Below are 23,076 nucleotides of genomic sequence, written 5' to 3'. Positions count from 1 at the left end.
TATTACAGAAATATGAGGGGCCAAAACATTTGACCTGACTGATCCTTTATGAGTTTCTGCATTTAAAGGACTGTCATTGGAGATTTTAAAATAAGCCAAGGGTCTCAAGCCCCACCCCCTTTTCTTAACCACTTTTTCTCCCAGAAAAACTAAATTCGATGTAGCAGAAGGGCATGCAAAAAAAAGGGAGGCAAAATTCTAACTCAGTTACATAAATGAGTGGGCACTATGCATTGTTCTCTTGTGTTCTCATGACTGACGTGAGCATATTCTTCTCTTACAAATGTCAATGCTTATTCATTCCGTGTTTTCAAGGAATGAAGACATAAACAAGTTTTCCCAAAGTCAGAGTTATAAATGTTGAAAAGTTTGTTAAAATTTAAAACTTTTTTAATGGACAAAATTTTCTTAAACATTTACATATGGCTGCTCCTGGTCTTTTTTATGCTTATAGTTTTAATTATGAGCTATATAAGGCCAAGAAAAATTAAATGACTCACTCTCAGGGTCACAAAGTTGTTATGTTTTGAACTCAAGTCTTCCTGACTCCAAGGCCAGGAACATCCTATCTTTTTTTTTTTTTTTGGGTGAGGCAATGAGAGTTAAGTGACTTGCCCAGGGTCACACAGCTAGTAAGTGTCAAGTGTCTGAGGGCAGATTTGAACTCAGGTCCTCCTGAATCCAGGGCCAGTGCTTTATCCACTTTATCCACCTAGCTGCCCCTATCCTTTTGTAAACCTCAAATAACAATTAATTCTTTACACTTTCTAACCTTATTGTCTGTTACCACCTTCTATATACTGTATGCTCTAGCCAAATTGAGCCAATCCTCTATCATATATCTTATTACAGTATTCCCTATGACCTAATGCTACCTCTTCCTTGGAGGCTTTCCTCATTTCCTCCTCTTTCCCAATCAAAAATTATCCTTCCTTCCTAGGACTTCACATGGCACCTAGTTGCACACTGTTACTATTCCTAAAACGCAGTTCTAAGCAAAATTCTCCTCTTCAAAAATCTTCAGTGGTTCTATAGTACCAATAAGAAAAACAAAAACAAACTCCTTATCCTTTGGTTTCTTCTGCAAAGAGACCTCCCAGTGGGGAACTTCCTCTACCAAGGCAGATGGGCACCTGCTTTCCTGAAACTCGTGACCTCAGAGATTTGCCTAAGAGCCCTGAGATTTGCTAAGGGTCACAGAGCCAATGTTTTATAAGCAATGGGACTTGAACCCAAGTCTCCCTGACCCCTGGCCACTTATAGTCTGAACCTATCTTTTCCCCCTTCTCCCTGACAACTACCCATGCCCCATGAATGTCTATGTGATGGTATAATACATAAGTAGTTGTAATCTTTACACAACAATCATGGGCTTTACACCGATAGCCGGATACCTGCAATCTTTATTTTAATCCAAGATTCCTTCACTCAGTAGGAAGAACTGGAGCCACAACTGGTAAATTTCTCAGTTTCCTTCCAGACCCACCCTTGATTAGAAGCTAATCGCCTTGATAATGCACAGGTGACATAATTAGCAAAGGCCTGTAAACTCTATGTTAGGAATTCAACCTGAGTGAGCATTTAAGAAAAATGGAATGTGTGACCCACTGAAGTAGAATGCCATTATTGAGCATTCTGATACCACAAACTGAAAGATGGGTCATTGCCTTGGGTCACTAAAGAGTGTGAGGAGGATCAGAGATCATCATACAGCCCGATGCCTTTTAAAAAACAAACTCCTTGGGGCAGTGAGGTGGTGCAGTGGATAAAGCACCGGCCCTGGATTCAGGAGGACCTGAGTTCAAATCCAGCCTCAGACACTTGACACTTACTAGCTGTGTGACCTTGGGCAAGTCACTTAACCCTCATTGCCCTGCAAACAAAAAACAACCAAAAGCCAAAAACCAAAACAAAACCTTTACAAAGAAAAAATCCGAGAATTTGTGCGTTGCCATTTGTCCATTCTCTTAATTCCATCACCTTCTGTGACAGCACCAACTCCACTTTCCCACTCATTTCGCTCTCCACTTTCCTCTGGTCTTTGTCTTCTCCCTCGTGTTCTTTAGGCTGGTGGCTGGGATTGAACTCCACAAAGGCCACTGTAGGGCTGGCTCGGGTCACAGTTGTGGTAAAGTGCTGACTCTCTGAAATGAATACAGAAACAGAAGAATGGACCCAATTTTAAAAGAAATATACAAGATTGAAAAAAAAGCATCAAATGAACCATTCATGATACAGTATTCCAAAATATGTTTATCTTTCATTATGGCATTAAGTACTGAACGAGAAGTTAGATCAGACATGGTGACAGGAATGAGACATACAGAACAGCTCATTCATGGCCACTTTAATCTAAAAACACAACACTCCCAATAAAATCTTTAGTTTACAAGTGAATGTCAGCACTCTGAAAATCCCAGAGAAAAAAAACACCACAATGAAAATTATGACTTACATGAAAATCAAACGAGATGATATATTGGAGCAAGTTTAATAATTTACATTTATCTAGGACTCTGGGAAGAGCCCAGGAAAAGTATTATTATAATTTCTCTGATACAGAAACTGAGTTTCAGAGGGATTAAGGGACTCCCTCTGGGGAGAGTGGGGCAGGCTTCAAGCCTAGGACTTCTGACTCCCAAGTTAAGGATTCTTCCCCATGCTACACTACACCAGTCCAAGCACTTGCTGCAGTAAGGCCTTGAATGCCTCTGCTTGTTACAGAATGATCTGTCTACAGAAAAAGAAGACCTTGATCCGAAAATCTTTGGACAGCTCTTAAGAGATATGTACCATCCACGATATTCATCTAAATCCCCTTGTATAATACATGGAGATGGTGTATATTCAACATCCAGTTTATAGGACTTGGAACATAATTTTACTATTTAAATGGTCATAGAGATTTATAGCTTTTACAACATATTTCTGGCCAAAGATTTGTTTGATATGGAGTCTTTGGTTACGGTTAAGCCTCAAATTACAACACTGCTCCCATGGGGAAAATGAATTAGTTTATGGTTGCTAGCTTAGGACTCAGATTTGAGGCATATCTATGGTGGTAAATAAGTCAGGACACAATTTCAAGATAAAGAAATTTTCTAACAAGACCTCTAGATGTCAGTATAATCCTATCATTGGGAAAGGACACTAAGGGCTCATTCCATCCATGTTAGCCGACCTACTGGAAAGGAAACAGGAGACAACATGGTACAGTGGATAGAGAGATGACTTTGGAGTCAGGAAAACAAAAAAAATTCAAGTCTCACATCTAATATATATTGGCTGTGTGACCGTGAGCAAGTCACTTTAACCCTTTAATGCCCCCAAGTAACTCAGACCACAAGTTGCAGAGCAGGGGCTGACCTACATTGGTAGAGGGAGTTTCATCAACCAGAAGCTGCCTACATAAAATGAATAGTCTGGACTCTTCCCCCAGAAACTGAGGAAGGGAGGGAAGGAGGGATAGAGAAAGGGAGGAAGGGAGGGAGAAAGAGAAGGAGGAAGGAAAGGATGGAGAGAGGGACTCAATGCTTTGAATGGTCAGTAGTTTCAATGATGTGATTAGGGAAGGGCCCCTGAAAGATCAAGCTTAGCTTCTGATAGGACTCTACTCAGTGGACATGAAATGTAAAATGGCTAATTAGTAACATCCCTATATCATTTATGTCTTAATGAAGCTTGAATATTAGCACCCCAACTGATTATACTAGTAGTGATAAGTTATTGGATTTTCTTTTAATCATTCTACAACACATGCTGTGATTCTCTTATGCTTTCATTCCCTTTTATGAGTGGGAATAAACCAGTTCCATATCTGACCCTTATTGGTACACTGTGAGCCTGGATTTTTTTTTCTTCTTACAATTCCCTCACCCCCTCTCTTGACTCTGGTTTGGAGCAAAAGAGAACATTACTGGAATTAGCCATGCTCCTTTATGAAGTCCCCATATGGCCGAATTGTCAATGACTGTGAGAATTTCAGGAGCCTACTTCTTCTTTAATTATTTAAATTTTTTTTTTTTTTTGGTGAGGCAATTGGGGTTAAGTGACTTGCCCAGGGTCACACAGCTAGTAAGTATTAAGTGTCTGAAGTCAAATTTGAACTCAGGTATCCCTGAATCCAGGGCCGGTACTCTATCCACTGCGCCACCTAGCTGCCCCGAGCCTACTTCTTCTAATAAGAAGTCAGGCATCCCTCAAAGCTTAACTCTGGGTGAATCACACTGGCAGGTAAAAGACAGGGACGGCAGCCTTCCCCATAAGCTCCTGTGACTAACTTGGAAGACTCTCAGACAGCATTGTATCCCTGGACCTGTGCCTAAGCTTTGTGGATTCTTTGAGAGCCTATGGTCTGCCTAACTAGCCTTTCATGAAAAAAAGACTATGGTTTAAAAGTCCAGGTGAATGACCCCAAAACGGCATTTCCATGGAACAAACCTGGTGAGTCACATTCTGCATTCCCACTTTCTTCTTGTCCACAATCAGTTTCATCCTTCTCAGGGGGTAGTTCAGCTTCCTCGGTGGTGGAAGTCTGTAAAGAAGAGCATTTTCATGAAAAGAGAGAGCCGAAGCACTAATATTTGACCCTTTAGATCTTTTAAAAAGTAGACTCTCGCAATGGATAGAGCACCGGCCCTGGAGCCAGGAGTACCTGAGTTCAAATCCAGCCTCAGACGCTTAACACTTACTAGCTGTGTGACCCTAGGCAAGTCACTTAACCCCAATTGCCTCACTAAAAAAAAAAAAAAGTAGACTCTCTGTGCCTTAAGTCTAAAGGTCATCATCAACTACAGGATTACTAGAGTAGCTTCCTAATCGGTCTCCCCGACTTCATTCTTTCTCCAGGCCAAGCCACCCTGCATCCTGTTATCATGTGGATAGTTTTTTAAAAAAAGAATCATGCCACTACACCACCTTATCAAGTAATGAGCAAATAAACTCCTCAGCCTGGTGTTCAAGGCCATCCATCTAGCTTACCACCTTCTACCTTCCCAATTTTACCTCCTGTCACTCCCCTACATAAAATTCCTGTTCCTTCACCACCCACCGGGCTTCTCTGGGTCCATACCTGTGCTCATACCATTCTCTTTGCCTAGAAGTCTTCCCTAAATCTTTGTCTATCAAAATCCTGCCCATTTCTCAAGGCCCAGCTCAAGGATCATCTGTTCTATGATGCCTTCTCTGATCAGGATGCTTTCCTAAAGGATTTTTTTTTCTCTCCACACTTTAACTTGTAACACACTTAGATGGTATTTACCACTGTGCTGTATTGTTATTTGACAGGTATTTTACATACACTATAAGACCTATTTAAGGGCAGGGAAGGCATCTCGTACATAATTTTATCCTCTAATGAACTTGGCACAGTACTTTGTGTATACTTGATTCTCAATACATATCTGTTGAATAAATGAAATTTATGTTGACCTATCTTGGGATAACTAAGATTAACATGTTATTGTTAACATGTTTTTCAGCAGGGAAGAACTGCTGCCATTACATGGCTAAAAGTGGTTATTCTTTTTATACATTCTAAAAACAAAATAATTCTGGGGGCATTAAAAAAATTGAATTTATACCTTCACAATTTTGTATTTTTTTTCTCCAAAGTCTGTGTCCAAATGTTTTTTTTAAAGTATGAATGGTCTTTAAAGTTATATTTTTAATGGAAAATTTCAAACTATAAGTACATTTTAAATCAAAAAGCTCTCTCAACTCATGGGTAGGAACAATCTAAATGGTGGATTCAGAGACAAAATGTAATTTTTGTTTATAATGGGCCAAGAAAGACTTTTTAGAAGAAGTCTGGGGCAGCTAGGTGGTGCAGTGGATAAAGCACTGCCTCTGGATTTGGGAGGACCTGAGTTCAAATTTGGCCTCAGACAGGATACATACTAGCTGTGTGACCTTGGGCAAGTCACTCGAACCTCATTGCCTCACAAAAAAAGAAACAAAACCAAAAAAAGAAGTCTATATCAAATGACAGTCATATATCAATACTGAAACCATAATGATTAATGATAATACATACTTCTGAAAACAATAGATAAAATTGTACATGACAGTTTCACATAAAAATTTTTAGTGTTTCCTACTTTTTTTAAACAAGTGGTTTGCTGAGATTTATGACTTTTGGAGACTTAATGAAGAGCCCAAAGTGAATGGGTCAAAGTTTCTGGTATTATAATGAATACTTCAAACATAGACTTTATTTTTAGTTGTTATAATAAGAACAATTTGACATGGTGACTAGAACATTAAGATCAACTGAGGAATTAAGTTGAATTTTGAGAATCTGGAAGGCCTGACGCATATCATCATGGTAAAAATGACAGTCACATTGTCCTGTTACATTAATGTGGATAATATTGTCAGAATGTTAATTTCTAGGAATTTCTATACAAATAGAATAAATTATAAAAATTATTTGATGCTGGGAAATGCCAATATGCTATGCCAGATGGCTGAATTATGTTCCTGAGAATGTGAATATTTCTAGTCACCATAATTAAGTACAAAAAGACCCTCTAAATACACCAGCAAACCTCACCAACATGTCAAAAGAATTCATTTTTAAACCTTTTAAACATGCAGTACACCTATAAACCTACTGTAAACCTAAATGCAAAGAAAAAAGTTATTCAAGTATTCTTATCTGATTTAGAATTTATCATTATTATTGTTTTTACTATATAGTGGAGCACCAAGTGGGGAGTCAAGAAGATCTGAGTTCAAATCCAGTCTCAGATATTTATCAACTGTGTGATCCTGTGAAAGTCAACTTAATTCTGTTTGCCTCAGTTTCCTCATCTATAAAATGATCTGGAGAAGGAAATGGCAAATCACTCCAGTATCCTGGCTAAGAACATCCCAAATGGGGTCATGAAGAGTCAGACACAGCTAAAAAAAACAACTAAACAACCACAACTAAGGACTTTAATTGCTTCTCTCTTCAACACTGTAACACGTCACATTTTAACTAGAAGGGTCAGGATGCAATAGTTAGGGAGGACCCAGAAGTGACAGGCTCTCCATGAGTTAAATGTCAGTAACCTCTGGCTAGGAGCCCTTCACAGCCAATATTGTTCCATAAGCCTGTGTGTATAGCTGTAATTAGACACAAAGCTAAAAGTTTCATATAAACAGAACTGCCTAAACTAATAGCCCTACCACTGTATCTGGAAGAAACATAAACATGTTTTCTAAGAGGCTTTTGCTGAAATCTCTTTTTGAAAAGGAATTTGCAGTTGGTCCCAGCTCCTCAAAAACCTTTTTAATACAGTGAGAAATGTTTCAGTAGACATCTGATTGTACATTTCCAGGACCATTAGAAGCATCTTAGCAAGGCATTGAATTATGAAGTAGAATTCCAATAGTTTAATCAGGGTGGAAAAAAAAATTCTTACCTCTAGTCTTAGTCTTATTAATTTTATTGAGGGGGGTGGAAACGGAGCATTTTAGGTACCAAAAAACAGTTTGACATTTGCTAAATGTGAAATTAAAAGAATGAAGGAGAAGAGCAATGGAGCTGGTGAGAATGAGCTGGCCAGTAGAGAATGGGAGGAGGTTATTTGGTACTAGGTGGCAGAAGGGAGCTGGTCTATAGTAATAGGAGGAACTTGGTCAGTGGGTAGGAGTTTGGGGAGTCAAGGTGGCTAGAAGAAGCCAGGGAGGAAAAAGGATGAACAATGGGAAAGGCAGGGGAAAAGTCAAAGGAAATCTTTGGAGTGCCTAAAAGAGCAATCATCTTATGGTGAAAGATATTTAAATCCTGTAAATTTCTTTTTTTAAAAGTGTGTTTGTGTTTGTGTGTGGTGTTGTTGTTGTTGTTGTTGGGGGGGGGCATGTACTTTTCTGAGAAAAGTACACATAAACCACCCTATTTGTATGATTTATTTATTTTCAAAGGGGCATAATCCTCAAAAGCTTAATCTTTATTCCATTTTTAAATGCTAAATGTTATATTTATTGTCATCAAGTTTTAGGGGAGGAAGAAGTGCAACAGATTTATATTTTCTCCTCCTTCTACACAATTCCCAGAAGGAATCCTTCACAATAATCTGTGAAGTAGGCCCAGGCCCAGTTCAGACAGTCATTGCTATAAGTTATGCTGATTTTACATGTGTGACAATGCAGCACGGTAGATAGTGTAAGAAACACTGGAAGTAAAATCTCAAGAGTATTTAATTTGGGGGCAGCTAGGTGGCGTAGTAGATAAAGCATGGCCCTGGATTCAGAAGAATCCGAGTTCAAATCCGGCCTCAGACACTTGACACTTACTAGCTGTGTGACCCTGTGCAAGTCACTTAACCCTCACTGCCCCCCCCCCAAGAGTATTTGATTTGAATACTACTGAAACTGGCTTTGTGACCTTGGGGAAGTCACATACTTGCTATGCCTCAGTTTCCATATCTGGAAAATAGAGATAATAATACTTGCACAATACCTACCTGACAGGTTTGTTGTGGGGAAAGTACTCTGCAAACCTTAAAACTCTATAGAAATTTAAGGCTTTATAGCACTTGGTCATAGGAGCACAGATTTAGAGCTGAAAAAGATCTCAAAAGCCTTAGTCCAATACCTTTTTTTTAAACATATGAAGAAAATGAGGCATAAGGAAATTAAACAATTTGCCTTGGTAGTAAATGTCAGAGGAGAATTTGAACCCAGGGTTTCTGACTATAAAGCCAATGTTATTGTTTTTTTCCCCACTGTACCCTGACATCCCACTGTTCTTGTTGTTGTGGTAGTTCATTTGGAATATTACCTATTGGCTTTTTCTACCCCACTCCCACCCCTTAAGGCTGAACAAGGTCAAAGTGTCATCACAGTAATATCTGGCCAATGAGAATGAGTATGAGTGAGTTTGCAGGATCAACCTTATCCTTCTTTTTTTTCTTTTTCTTTTCTTTTTTTTGGTAGGGCAATGAGGGTTAAGTGACTTGCCCAGGGTCACACAGCTAGTAAGTGTCAAGTGTCTGAGGCCGGATTTGAACTCAGGTCCTCCTGAATCCAGGGCCAGTGCTTTATCCACTACGCCACCTAGCTGCCCTTCTTTGGGGTATTATAATAGTTTCCTAACTGATCATCCATTCTAGTCTTTCACCCACCCATCTCTCTTATGCTTTGTTGTAAGCTCAATTTTATAAAAACTCAAGTTAGAGAGGCAGCATGGTGTTGTGCATAGAGAGTAGGTCTTGGGAGTCACAAAGATCTGTCTCTGATATATTTGAGCTATGTCACCCAAGGAGGAAATTACAATCTCTCAGTGCCCCAGGATCCTCTAGAAAACTTTAAGTTCCAGAGGAGTTGCCAGTCTGATTTGGTGGAAGGAGTCTCCATTCCTGGAGTTATCTTTTATCAATGAAATCACATCTGGACATCTACCCATTCCCCCCAAACCAAGCCCAAAACAAAAACCCTTTCACCTCTTTTTTTTGGGGGGGGGGAGTTTGTTTGTTTGTTTTGGTTTGGGTTTTTTTTTTTGTGTTGGGCAATGAGGGTTAAGTGACTTGCCCAGGGTCACACAGCTAGTAAGTGTCAAGTGTCTGAGGCCAGATTTTAACTCAGATCCTCCTGACTACAGGGCCTGTGCTTTGTCCACTGCAACACCTAGCTGTCCCCTTACCTCTCAAACTCTTCATTTGTTCTATTTGTTTTCATTATTATGTGTTCCACATTCCACCCACCCCAAATAAAGCTAAGGATCATGTCTACCCTATCTTTGTATCTGCTCCTGGTGCCTAACAGAGAACTTGGCACACAGTAGATAAGGGTTGCAGTTGATGTTGAAGGTCTCAAGGCACCTCCAAGATGAGGAAAACCCCCTACTTTTGTGTAATGCCCCACCTTCCCACTAGCATACAAGGAGATTGCCTTCATTTTCCCTTCAAGTCTCTTCTATCAATGAGCTGCCAACCCACACCTCTTCTGTTGAGTCCTGGTCTTGGAGTCAGGACTGGGAGTTCAGATCCTTCCTACCTCTATGACCTTGGGCCACTCACTGGCCCTCTGGGGCCTGCTTCCTTAGAAGGCCTCTCAGGTGCTTTCCAGCTCTATGTCCATGACTCTAGGATCCTTACTGTACCGCCATATGCAACCTCTTTCAGTTTCCTTCTTTTACTCCTCTTTCACACTTTCAATTTTCACTCCAGTTCCCATGCCTTTCTTCATGATACTGCCCCAACTTGGACTTCTTTCCATCTTCCCTCCTGACAATCCATACCTTATATTTTCCTTAAGGTCAAGTTCAAGACCAATTCTCTGAAAAGGTTTCCCTAATTCCTGCTTGCCCACAATGATCTTCGTTACCTCTGAATTCTCAGAGCACAGTTGGAGATGCACTGGATAGAGCACTGGGCCTGGAGTCAGGAAGACCTGAGTTCAAATCCAGCTTCAGACACTTACTACCTATGTGGCCTTGGGCAAATTACTTAACTTTTTTCTGCCTCAGTTTTTCCAAAGTAGAATGGGGATAATAGTAGGAGGGTTGTTGTGAAGACACTGCTTTGAAAAACTTAAAATTATTATTTTACATTTTATCATGCCGTGTCATATATTATATTAATGATGACTTTCCCCACTCCAAAGCACTATGTAAATGCTGGTTCTTATTAAAATTATTAGTCCCAGAAGTCTTTGGACATCTATTTCTTTGAACAACTTGTTTCATAACACTTTCCAATGAGTTTATGTTCAAGAGCAAATAGTGTGTATTCTATTTTTCCCCCATCTCCCATAGCACCAAGAACAGTAGTGAGTAGTGGGCATACAATGGGAACTATAAATGCTACTTTATAGCAATGGTGTCAAACTCAAATAGAAAAGGGATCACTAATCCACATATAACAATTTCCTGAGGACTGCAGATGGATTTAGTTTTAAAATGTAATATTATTTATGTTTTATTTTATTTTAATTTATTTTGTCAAAATTTCCCAATTACATCTTCATCTAGTTCAGGCCACTCTCATGTCTGACGCCTCTATTTTGACTATATTTTCCTTGTAAATACTTTCTGAGATATTTATCAATTTGATCTCATCTGTGCTTACCACATATCTTGCTTTTAATCATTGTTGAAATGAATGGATTTGGACTGAGAAGATCATGACATGCAGTCTTCTAGTAATAGTAGATCAAGCTATGTTAATTTAAAATCATGCTTATTTGGTTTACTTTTGATTTGGGGTCTGTTTCTGAATGGGAGTATCCCAATTCCTCCTCCCCTCAAGGGGAAAAATAACTGACTAGAAAAAGAGGAGGAGGACAGGAGAAAAACTAATTCAAGATACCACAGCACAATTAAGAAAGTAGCATAGAGGGGCAGGTAGGTGGTACAGTGGATAAAGCACCAGCCCTGGATTCAGGAGGACCTGAGTTTAAATCCACCCTCAGACACTTGACACTTACTGGCTGTGTGACCCTGGGCAAGTCACTTAACCCTCATTGCCCAACCAAAAAAAAAAATAGAAAGAAAGAAAGAAATAAAAGAAAAAAGAAAGTAACATAGGAAACTCGGTGCCATCAGGTTAACATTCCAACTCCTTTCACTTCCTTACTGCATTTTCATAAACATCTATTAGGACCAGTGGGTATAAGTAACATGGAGGCAAATTTCACTCCATATAAGTCACATTTTTCCAGCACCTGGAGTTGTCCCAAAGTGGTACAACTATTATGAGGGTACTCTCCATTCACTAGATTTGTTCAGAGACTCTGATCAATGATCACAGAATTATAGGTTTACAGATCAAAGAAGAAGGGATTTAAGATGAAAAGGGGGGAATGAATCATGTTCAGGATGATAATTGGATTATATGTGCTCTAAAGTTCCTTCCAACTGGAAAAATTTGTGATCTGGCTGAGGTTGCTCCCCAGTTTCTGACTTCACAATCTTGCCTGCCCACTGATGAAGGAGGCCATTTGTATAGATGCTGTTCACTCCTGAGGAATTGGGACAATTTGGTGGTGGGTGAGGTGACTCCTCTGTAGGATGCTTTGGAAAAGCATTTTAGGATGAAAGACACTATTTGAAGAGGAGAACACTATTCTTTTGAGAATCACAGAGAACTGGACAAATGGGTCAAAAATAGAAATAAGCCTGGGGCTAATTTCAATCCCCCGGAGGCACTGAAGTTGGGTCTGCCATTGTTAGTCAGTCACCTTATTTTGCCACATAAGCTTTTTTGTTGTTGGTCCTCTGAACAAAATAATTCTGTCTTTGCAATAGAAATGTAATTGCTGCGAGAATGAAATACGGCCAAGAAAATGTTTTCCTTGGAACAACAGGGAATGAAAGAAAATTAGAAGTCAGCTCACTATGGAAAGACTTCCTTAATAAAATGTTTTTGCTAGAGCTAGGAATTTTCCCAGTAGAACACACTTAGTATGTTAATAGTAAAACTTGAGTTTTAAAACATTTTAGGAAAAAAACAAACTTCTTTACCTAACTTCTGTTCTAATTCTATGTTTCTGTTGGATTTCTGAGTTCAAGCTAAATGTGGTTAGGTAAAGCTAATGAGGTAAGTAATACACTATTTATTTTATTTTATTTTTTTAGTGAGGCAATTGGGGTTAAGTGACTTGCCCAGGGTCACACAGCTAGTAAGTGTTAAGTGTCTGAGGCCAGATTTGAACTCAGGTACTCCTGACTCCAGGGCCGGTGCTCTATCCACTGCGCCACCTAGCTGCCCCAGTAATACACTATTAATGGGATGTTTAACTCAAGAGCCTGCAATTCTGAGGACAGGGCTAGACAGTTTGGCAAGTGATGTCTCACCATGTTCACGTTTTGGTGCCATATCTGGGTTTGTTCCAGAATTTCCCAGGCTCCTTGAGGGTCCACTTGGGCTAGGGATGACTCTAGGTTATTTATTTCTTGATTCAATACAAGAGCAGAATCCTTGGTCTTATTAGTTTTAGATCTATACCTGGAGCCTGGACCATAACTAGGATCATATTTTATCCCAGTTGAGAAAACCAAATACCAACTTTATCCCATGTGTGTGTGTGTGTGTGTGTGTGTGTGTGTGTGTGTGTGTGTGTGTGTGTGTGTTTCCTATTGGGTTATCTAGTAAAAACATACTGGGAGGAGGGTACAGTTTGGGAGGAGATACATATTATTTTTGTTGTTGAAAAAATACCTTACCCCAAATAGAAAAACCCCATTATGCCAAAACAGAATTAAACCTTAAAAAGGTTTTGGGCAGCAGTTAGATGGCTCAATCAATAGAGTTCTAGGCTTGGAATCAGTAAGAACTGAGTTAAAATCTGGCCTCAGACACTTACTAGCTGTGTGACTCTGGGTAAATCACTTAACCTCTGTTTGCCTTAATCCACTGGAGAAGGAAATGGCAAGCCAATCCAGTATCTTTGCCGAGAAAACCCCATGGATGGGCAAAAAAAAAAAAAAAAGGTCACAAAGAGTCTGACAGGAATCAACAATATAAGTTTTGGGGGCAGAGAATCTTCCATGTTTGGGATGGGATTAGGGATATAACTTCCATTACAGGAAAGCAATAGTTCTAAATTTTCTTCTTCTTTTTGTAAAAATAGGAGAGACCCCCCCAAAACCCAAACAAAAACAACACAACTTACTACCAAGTACCAATTTGCTACTTAGAATATGAATATTTTTTTGACATTGTTTTTTTAGTTTTAATTTTAAAAAGCGAATACATCACCCCCAACACTTTAGGAACTAAATGCCTCATCCCATATATTTTAGATACATAAATAGACAGACTGACGTGTCATCTCCTTATCTTACCCCAACTGCAAAAGCAGCAGATACCCATAGAAGCAACTCCATTGCTAATCTGCAAGGAAGCTTTGCCTTATTCTTTTTCTTACTTGGGCTGGTTTCTTCCCCTCCCCATTAAAGCAGTCTGCTGTCCTCTTGTATTCAGGGATTCACCATATTGGTATCAAACACTCCCAACTGGTTCTAGCCCTTTTGATGCTGTTCAATTGTTTCAGTCATGTCCAACTCTTTGTAGCATCATTTGGGGTTTTCTTAACAAAGAGTCTGGAGTGCTTTGCCATTTCCTTTTCCAGCTCATTTTATAGCTGAAGAAACCGAGGCAAATAGGGTTAAAGGACTTACCCAGGGTAATGTGGCTAGTAAGTGTCTGAGGCTAGATTTGAACTCAGGTCTTCCTAACTCCATACATGGTGTTCTATCCACTAGGCCACCTAGCTGCCCCAGGGTTTAGCCCTCCTGTAGCTCAGAACCTCAGAACTCAAGCAAGGTCTATAATACCATGCTTATGCTCATCCCATATAGTTTAGCCTGGGATAAGAGAAGATTATCAATGTGGAACTTAAAACCCAGACACCAAGCAAGCTACCCCTGTAGTGTAGGCCTTTAATCTGGGGCCTCTGCAGTCTCTACCTTAACTTCTGCTCTGTTGGGAATAAAATATTTTTTGATCACAAGGAATACACATCACAAACTGGATCACAGGCAGGCACAGAGCTCTCTGCCTGGCTATTACAAGAATGGATAGTCAGAGAGTAATAAGGAACTTCATTTAAAAGCAAACAAAAAACCCCTGAAAAGCTATTCCCCTATAATGAAATCAGCTTTGCATGATATATGTCAGAAGCAGCTATTCTATCATTGGGGTTAAGAGAGAGAATAGCACATAGATTTGAGGCACTTCCCAGTATGGCAAGGGAGAAACACTGTATGTACAATGGGATGTATGGAGAAAGGACTTGATACACAGAGCGTAAAAAGAAATCTATGGCACATATAGAGCAAGGCACTTTATGAATTCATCAGAAATAATGGGAGCAAAAAGGACAGAATTCAAGACACAATGGAAAGAAATATTTCGAATGCATGCAACTGGTTTGTGAAAAATGTCTAATCTTGTGGGCAGCGAGTTCCATAAGCACAAGTTGTTGTTTATTCATTCTAGAAAGCAACTCTAGTAGTGCTTCAGATGGTGCGCCACATGGAAAAGGTCCTTTATAAAACCCTTCAGGTGAAGACCCGTCTGCTTGAAGCAGCCGAGAAAACCAACTTTGCACACTGGGAGGATGGGCATCTGCCTCGATGATAAAGCTGTGTTGCTGGAGACAAGGAGAAGCGTTGCCATGGTGAGGAAATTATTTTTTTAGGTCATTCAAGTCTGACCCTGCATCTCCACAGGGCTTGGATGTGGCAGGGCAGACCTACAGCCTCCCTAAGCTACCTCAGGGAAGCTATTAAAAGGATGGGTTTACTTTTTTATAGAGGTCAAATTCACAAACAATAGGGAAAAGTCATGTCTCCTATTGCACAAGTAGTGAACTAGCTTTCTCAACTAGTAATTTAGCAGTCTGAATTCATATTTCCAATACACTAATTTAAAAAAGCAAAGCAGCAGCTGCTGAAAAAGAAAAAAAAAACCTCCCACCATCACACTCCTAATAGCCTCATTCTAAAAATCTAAAGACAGTAAGCTCAAATTGCAAAATCTCCACTGCCAGTCAGGATCAACGAGTTGGAAAAAAGGTCTAACTTACCCTTTCAAAGCCGTATTATATCTTCAGGGTCTATAGTTGTAAAATATCTTGTTCAGTCAAACAAAGAAAACTCCTCTCTAGTGGGTGGAAGATCTGATCAATTTAAGAACCCCCTATAGATTTATAATTCTTCCCACTCCAAAGAAGCAAACTCTCATCCTCTTTTCTTGCTATTTTTAATGAATTCTGGACTTTAGTTCTTTGTCTTTCAATGTTTTGCTACCAGCAATATAAGCTTCAATCATTTATGAAGGTATTATCTCTGGCTCTGAATAATTTTAGGAGTTCACATAAGGCTGAATTTACCATATATTAGATGTTTTCCACAGGGAAAATTTATATAGCCACAGAACACTAAGATACCCTAATTTGGTTACTGCTCTTTCAAGTTGGACCAATAGGTAAATATTAAATCAGCTCCGTTCGGGGGCAGCGTATAGAGCACCAGCCCTGGAGTCAGGAGGACCCAAGTTCAAATCTGGGCCTCAGACACTTAACACTTACTAGCTGTGTGACCCTGGGCAAGTCACTTAACCCCACTTGCCTCACTAAAAAAAAAAAATCAGCTCTGTTCATGGCAAAGGTTTTTCATTGGCCCCCTTTTTCTTCCAACTATTTTTCCAAATGAGAAAAAATACCCTTTTCTTACTTTTCTTTCATTCTTTCTTTTTTTTTGTCTAAACATCTACAGGTTTGACATACCACTTGGCTACTGGCATGTATGCATTATCAAATTATTTTAACTTCCTCAGGGGTATATATAAAACAACAGGAGTAAAAAAACCTTTTATTAAGTTCCTAACTTTTTCACCAATTTTTGGCACCCCAGAAATGCAAATAGCAAGTAGAAGTGAAGCCCAGCAATTAGGTCCAAGCAAGGAGACCATCTAAATACACCCTAAGTCATCCATAAATGATATCATATTGTCTTTTAACCCAAATCATAAAAACACACAAAAAACCAAAATCAATTTCTACAGAATTTAATTTTTCTCCTTTTAGTGACCTGATTTTAAAAACATAAAGATCTTAAGTATAATAACCCATCTTAGCTTTTCCTTACTGTTAATTCTCTGTTCAGTGAGTTTGCCCTCTTTACACTGATCTCAATGGTACCGGTGTCCTGCTTCAGTTCTACCGGGGAATCATCCACTCTGGCCACACCTTCAAATCTCTGAGATCTAGTTAACGAGGGGGAAAATGTTGCTGTTGTACACTCTCTTTCTTTTTCTTCTTCTACACCATTAAAAGTTTCTCCATTCATGCTGACTTTTCCATCTACCTGTAAGTAGGAAAACAGACACAAAACACAATACAACTTAATAACGAAAGAAAATGGCCATGCAAAACATTAGAATAATGATAAACCCACAGAATCATGGAATCTAAGAGTTTGAAGGGACCTCGGAACTCATCGAGTCCAACTCATGTCCAAGCAGGAAATCCTCATTACAGCATAGCTGACAGTACCTAGCCTTTGCTTGAAGGCTTCCAGGGAAAAGAACAGCACTCTTTCTCAAGGCAGAAAATTCCCTGGCAGGATTGTTCTAGCCATCAGGCATTTTTCCAAATGTCAAGCCTAAATTGACCTTTTTGTAAGATCCAACCACTGGAATTTCCAATTGTTTCTAATTCTGACCATTAGGACCTTGTTCATTCTTAACTTAGCCTAAGATGGCATGATCTTGAGGCCCTCTACCACCCCGCTGCCCTCGTCCGGATGTTCTCAAATTTGTCCTAAAATGTGGCACCCAGAACTGAACAGATCTGACCTGAGTAGGGTAGACCACAGTGGATCTATAACCTGCCTATTCCTAGACTTATTGTTGTTCAGTTATAGCCAACTCTTTGTGACCCCATTTTGAGGTGTTTTTTTTTTTTTGGCAGGGCAATGGGGGTTAAGTGACTTGCCCAGGGTCATACAGCTAGTAAGTGTCAAGTGTCTGAGGCTGGATTTGAACTCAGGTACTCTTGAATCCAGGGCCGGTGGTTTATCCACTGTGCCACCTAGCCGCTGCCATTTTGAGTTTTTTTAGGCAAAGATGAGTGATTTGCCATTTCCTTCTCTAACTCATTTTATAAATGAGGAAACCGAGGCAAACAGTTAAGTGGCTTACCCAGGGTCACACTGCTAATAAGTGTCCAAGGCCGGATTTGAACTCAGGAAGATAAGTATTTCTGATTCCAAGCCCAGTGTTCTATCCACTGGGCTACCTAGCTACGACCTCTTCTCTTAATGCTGCCCAAGAGCATTTGTTCCCCACACTCATTTGGAGCTAAAGACCCCTGACCCCCCTTCTCCCTAAGACCTTTTTAGAACAAATGTTTCTGGTCATGGGTTTCTATGTTATGCTTGTGAAATTGAACGTGAGTGTATAAGACTTAATATTTATTCACACTGAACTTCATCTTTTTCAGATTTGGCTTAGTGATTTAGCCCAGAGGCTTCCAAACTTTTTCAGTTCATGGTGCCTTTAGTGTTTCCATAATTTCTGCAGAGGCCCTCTAGGTCAAAAGAAATATCTTGGGGGCAGCTAGGTGGCACAGTGGTAAAGCACCAGCCCTGGATATAGAAGCACCTGAGTTCAAATCCGGTCTCAGACACTTGACACTTAACTAGCTATGTGACCCTGGGCAAGTCATTTAACCCTCACTGCCCTGCCTCCCCCCAACTCCCAAAAAAAGAAAAAGGAAAAAAAAAGAAAAATCTAATAGTTATATTTAAGTTAAGTCCTGATATTTCCATTTACTAAATAATTAGGTCAAAAATTTAATATCCCATAGCACCCTAGAACCACCATGAGTTTGTGTGGCAGTGCAGTTTGGGAAGCCTGGATCTGGTCTGTATCCCTTTAAATGTTGTGATACTACAGCATCAAATAGAATGGGATATTTGAAGGCTTAGGAGTGTTTTAGAAATTGGAACTTCCAAATTCTGCCTTTTAAACCTTTATAAGAAGTGTTTGCATAACAGTTAAATGCTAACTGGCCATAACCATAAACTTTTAAAAATTCCCATTACATTTTCTTCCTGTTGTCTAGTTATTATTATATCTTTATAGATGAGAAAACTGAGATTCACAAACATTAAGTGGCTACCCTGTGGTAACCCAACTAGCATTAGAAGATGCAAAATGAGGTCTTCCCAATTCCAAGCCCAATACTCTATTCACTAATCCACACTCCTTAATAGTGGTGATGATTATAGTTATTTGAGGGAGTAGACTAAATATGTTAACAATTGCCCATATCTGCATGTCTTCTTCCCTGTTATTATTTGGTATCTGCTGGTCTAGTTACATCTTATCTTTGACCACCAAAGCTTCTTTTCTGCAATAAGGTGGTTCTTCCAGGGAACCTCATCACACATGCTAGAATTGTTAGGGCAGTGGTAGTGAGGCCCAAGAAAGTCTGTTCCAGGAAAAATGGTGCTGGCCAACTGAAGCACCTCTAACTCACCCGTTTCTTGGAAGGCCCCACAATGTTCTTTCTATGACCTACTCAGGTTTTACTGAAACAATGGGAGGGAATGGACGTCTTGCAACAGGGACTATACAGGCTAATGGTACAGTGGTAGCAGTAATGAATTTAAACAGGGAAACTCCTTGAGCTTTTCAAGGCCTAATAAAGCTTTCCACTTCTACTATGTCACCCTGGTTTGTCACTGGAGGAAAAACCACCCCGTCCATATTTAACTCTGGGAAATGGTTTTTTTTTTTTTTAATCAGGGAAATGAGAAGTGTAGCACTGAAATGAAGCAAACACATGAGATAGGGCAAAATACGCTGTTATAAGAGAAGAACTAAACTACCCCTCTATATTACATTCCTATCAAAGATCTTGGGAGTAAAGCAGGTGTTCTTAACTTTTTTGTGTGTGTTATTTCCCGCCCCCCCCCCCCCCCCCCCGCCTTTGCCTCTCTGATGAAGACTATCTTAGAATAATGTTTTAAAATGCATAAAATGAAATGTATTAGATTTTAAATACAATACACTGGGATTCTAAAATGCAGAGGAAACATGTTAAAATTACAATGGATGACCAAAAGCTTTAAAAGTAAAACCAAACCAAGGTCACAGGCCCCAGGTTAAAAAGCCCTGGATTAGAGGGAGCAAGAAATACTCCTTCATAAGAATCACATTTAATGCTCAAAGAAAAGTAGATACCCAGGAGTAAAACCTGTCACCACTGCACAGAATTCTCATATAGAGCAGCTCTGAATGCACAATGCAAATGAACACGACCAATTCTTAAACAAGAACAGGCTACTTTTCTTCCTCTGTCTCAGCTTAGTCTCTTCTATGCATTTCAACGATCCCTGACTTCTGTGCTGGGATAATTCATTAAATGAATGGAGTGATAACCGATAAGAGCAAACCCTATACAATTAAAGGCTTTCAGTTGCTTCTCAAATCAAATCCCAGGCTCCCATTTCTACATGGCAATTTGTTTCAATGGATTTTGATCATGAGAAGCAATTCTGTCACAAAGAAAGGGGTCCATGATCCCAGCAAATGTTATTTCTGGTCATTCCAATGGACCAGGCTTAGAGAATACTGGGAACAGAAGTGATGTCATAAAGGACCCTGGGGAGGGATATCACAAAACTGGGGTTTAAGTCATCTATTCTACTATTCCTGTTTAAAATAAAACATTATACTATATACATGAAGGAGGGAAAGCAGACATTCAGGTTATCCACTCAGAAGCAGAATTAAACAAACCCATTTCCTTCTCCTGCTCTGCATCAAATTCAATACAGTATCATTTGTGAATAGCTTTCTTGTTAGTTTAAATAGGTAATGCTGCTATTGCTGAGCTACATCTGAATCTTAACTCATAGAGCTCAATGTAAAACAATGCTTTGGGTCAGCTCAGGTTGTATGTGCCCACAGAAATTGTCTTTGAGGAGCTGCTTCTCCATTTTATTTCATACTTCCTGGGAGTGAAGTGACAGAAATTCTCAACTTCGCCAAGTCAGTTCTGTCAGGGAAATTTTCATTTGTCCTTTCCACAGAAGCTATAAAGCTCTGACTTTAAAAACATCAGCACATTTAACCCCACTTGCCTCAAAAATATAGCAAATGACCTGAAGACAAAAGGAAGTTGTTTCTGTGATGAAGCCAACGGCATCTCTCTCTCTCTCTCTCTCTCAGCAAAGGTCAGAAAGTTTAGCTCTGTGTACTTTGAAATTAAATGAGGAAGATAAACTACTTTGTGCTAACCAATTAATTTAACTAAACAATGTCCTTGCACTCATAGTTTAAATCTCCTAGCTGTGAATTCCAGCTCTGTCTTCTTCTGTGAAGCTATTATAACCCCATGTGGCTTAGAGTGATAATAGAAGCTGATTTTTGTTTGCCATGAAAAGAACTGAAGACAAAGGATGAATGCTCCCTTGTGATATGATCCCAACCCCATTCTCTCCAAGAATAAAGAGCAGAGTTTGAGGATATGGGCAGGATGCTTCAGTTTTCACAAGTTTCTTGCTTCTGGATCTGGTTTACATTTCTCTGGGTAGAACCTCTAAAGTCCATAATCAATAGGGCTTATAGCTTATATTGCCATCCCACTTTTCAGAGAGAAGGGATGGATAGCCAGGCACCACAGCCAACCCTGACCACCTGAGGTAGCAATGGACCGTCTTCATTTGTTCACATCCCTCTTATTTTTTTTGAAGTAACAATACCCTAGATATGTTGGTTATTTGGTCTCATGGAACCTTCCTCTTAAAGGATGTACTACTCTTTTACAGGCTAGATTTACTTCTTTAATTATATTTTGCAATACCTTTTCAAAGAATAATTTACATTAGTATAGTGCTTTAAAATTGCCACCTACTTAACATAGACTGTGCCTCACTAAAGTAGCCAGGTGATACAGTGAGTAGGGTGCTACAAGTGAAGTTCGGAAGAAGTGAGTTCAAATCTTGTCTCAGGCACTTAATAGCTTTGGGACTCTCAGCAAGTCACTTAACCTCCTTCAGTTCAAGTTTCCTCACCTGTAAAATTGGGAATAATGACAACACCTAACTCCCTGAGTTGTTGGGAAGGCTACATGTTTAAAGAGCTTTGTCGATCTTAAAGAGCTTTATAAATAGCAGCTATTATTATCAATCCATATAACAACCCTGCGAAGGAGGCATTGCAACTATTTTATTCCCATCTTACAGGGGAGGAAATGGGGGTTAAAAAATTAAGTGATTTATCCTTTGGTGCTAAGCCAAAGAGGTGTCTTTTTGATTCCCACTCCAGAACCCAATACACAATGCCATGCTCCTTCTCCTAGGCAGATAACTAGAGCCACTTAGGGGTTCTGAGAAGGCAGAGCTGAGAATCTCCATGATATTCTACCATCTCAGAGAACATATGGAACATATAGGACTTAGTCTTGAATCAGACTGCATGAAGACTAAATCTTTGCTACTATGTTTTAGAGGAATAAGACCTCCTTCCTAATTATTACTAAGCCTCAATCTCTGGAGGAATATGGACTTGGAAGTTATCTGTTTTAGCTCTGTTTGAAAAAGGAATAATTGCATTTTCTTGAATTAAGCCTGCCTTTTCTAATCTTCCTCTTGGGAGTCAACAGTTTCATTGCATACTCAAGAAAGCCACTCCTACCTTAAAGGTTTTCAAAACCTGCTGCGTGTTCTTCGGCTGGTGGTAAGGCTTAGGTGTCAGCATAGGCACTGCTTTTGGAACAACAGTTTTGCTTGGAGAGGTACTGCCTCCTGAAACGCTGGGGTCCAGTTCACTGGGGTGAGCAATGGTAGTTTCCACAGTGGCAGTGAATTTGGGAGGAGGCAGTGACTGTTGCCGCAAATATTTCATGGGATTTGGGTCTCTCAGGGAAGATGAGTTTGGCTCTGTTGAATGGCTTCTTTCCAGAATTTTTGGCATCTCCAAACGCTCCAGGACAGCCTCACTAATAGTAAACCTTTCGATGTACTGCTGGAGGATCCCCTCTGCCTCCTCTCGGGTACGAGCATTCTTGTAAGCCTCATGTAGTTCTCTCTCCCTCCGTTCCCTAAATGGAAGTGGGGGGAAAGCAACAAGAGAGATGTCATTGAGAAATGCTTTGCAAAGATGGCCACGGGTGGGTGCTGGAGCAAGTGCTGAAGGAACAATACCAAAAAATATACTTTTTGACTAATTCCATTATATTTGCAGAGAAAGAATCATTATGTCTAGGACAAGACTCTTGTGATCTTCCTTTTAGATTTATTTTTGGTTTCAGATGGATGAATAGAATATGAGGTTACCACATAGTTAAGACTATAACAAAAGACTTTTAAAAAACATATTGCATGTTAAAAAAAAAGAACCCACTTTTCCTGAACAATCTCTCTGTAGGTTTTAATGCTTTTCCTTCGTTCACTTGTTCCATCACCTCCAGCTAATAATTTTTCCATTTTTTTCCTCTCAGCTTCTTTCTTGATCAAGTCCTGAGATGCGCTTCTTCTACGACTTTTCCAACGAGCCAGGTCCTAGAGAGGCAGAAAAACAACAAAATGATATTTCCTATCAGATTCACATTGTCAAATACATGTCATCC

At 39.6% G+C, this 23,076-nt stretch overlaps 1 protein-coding gene across 7 annotated transcripts in view; it reads right to left on the bottom strand.

Annotated features, from left to right (window-relative positions):
- LIMCH1 (LIM and calponin homology domains 1) overlaps positions 1-23,076 on the bottom strand; it is a 376,071-nt gene that overhangs the window by 32,367 nt on the left and 320,628 nt on the right. For all 7 annotated transcript variants that reach the window (XM_043970433.1, XM_043970436.1, XM_043970435.1 and 4 more), the window contains 5 exons: positions 22,851-23,008; positions 22,143-22,548; positions 16,583-16,801; positions 4,441-4,534; positions 1,981-2,144 (listed from right to left, as the gene is read on the bottom strand). In XM_043970433.1, the coding sequence (XP_043826368.1) occupies positions 1,981-2,144; positions 4,441-4,534; positions 16,583-16,801; positions 22,143-22,548; positions 22,851-23,008 (1,041 nt within the window). The remainder of the gene's footprint in view (positions 1-1,980; positions 2,145-4,440; positions 4,535-16,582; positions 16,802-22,142; positions 22,549-22,850; positions 23,009-23,076) is intronic.

This window comes from Dromiciops gliroides, chromosome 6, assembly GCF_019393635.1.
Source record: "Dromiciops gliroides isolate mDroGli1 chromosome 6, mDroGli1.pri, whole genome shotgun sequence".
Taxonomy (NCBI): domain Eukaryota; kingdom Metazoa; phylum Chordata; class Mammalia; order Microbiotheria; family Microbiotheriidae; genus Dromiciops; species Dromiciops gliroides.
This window is presented reverse-complemented; position numbering and strand designations above follow the sequence as displayed.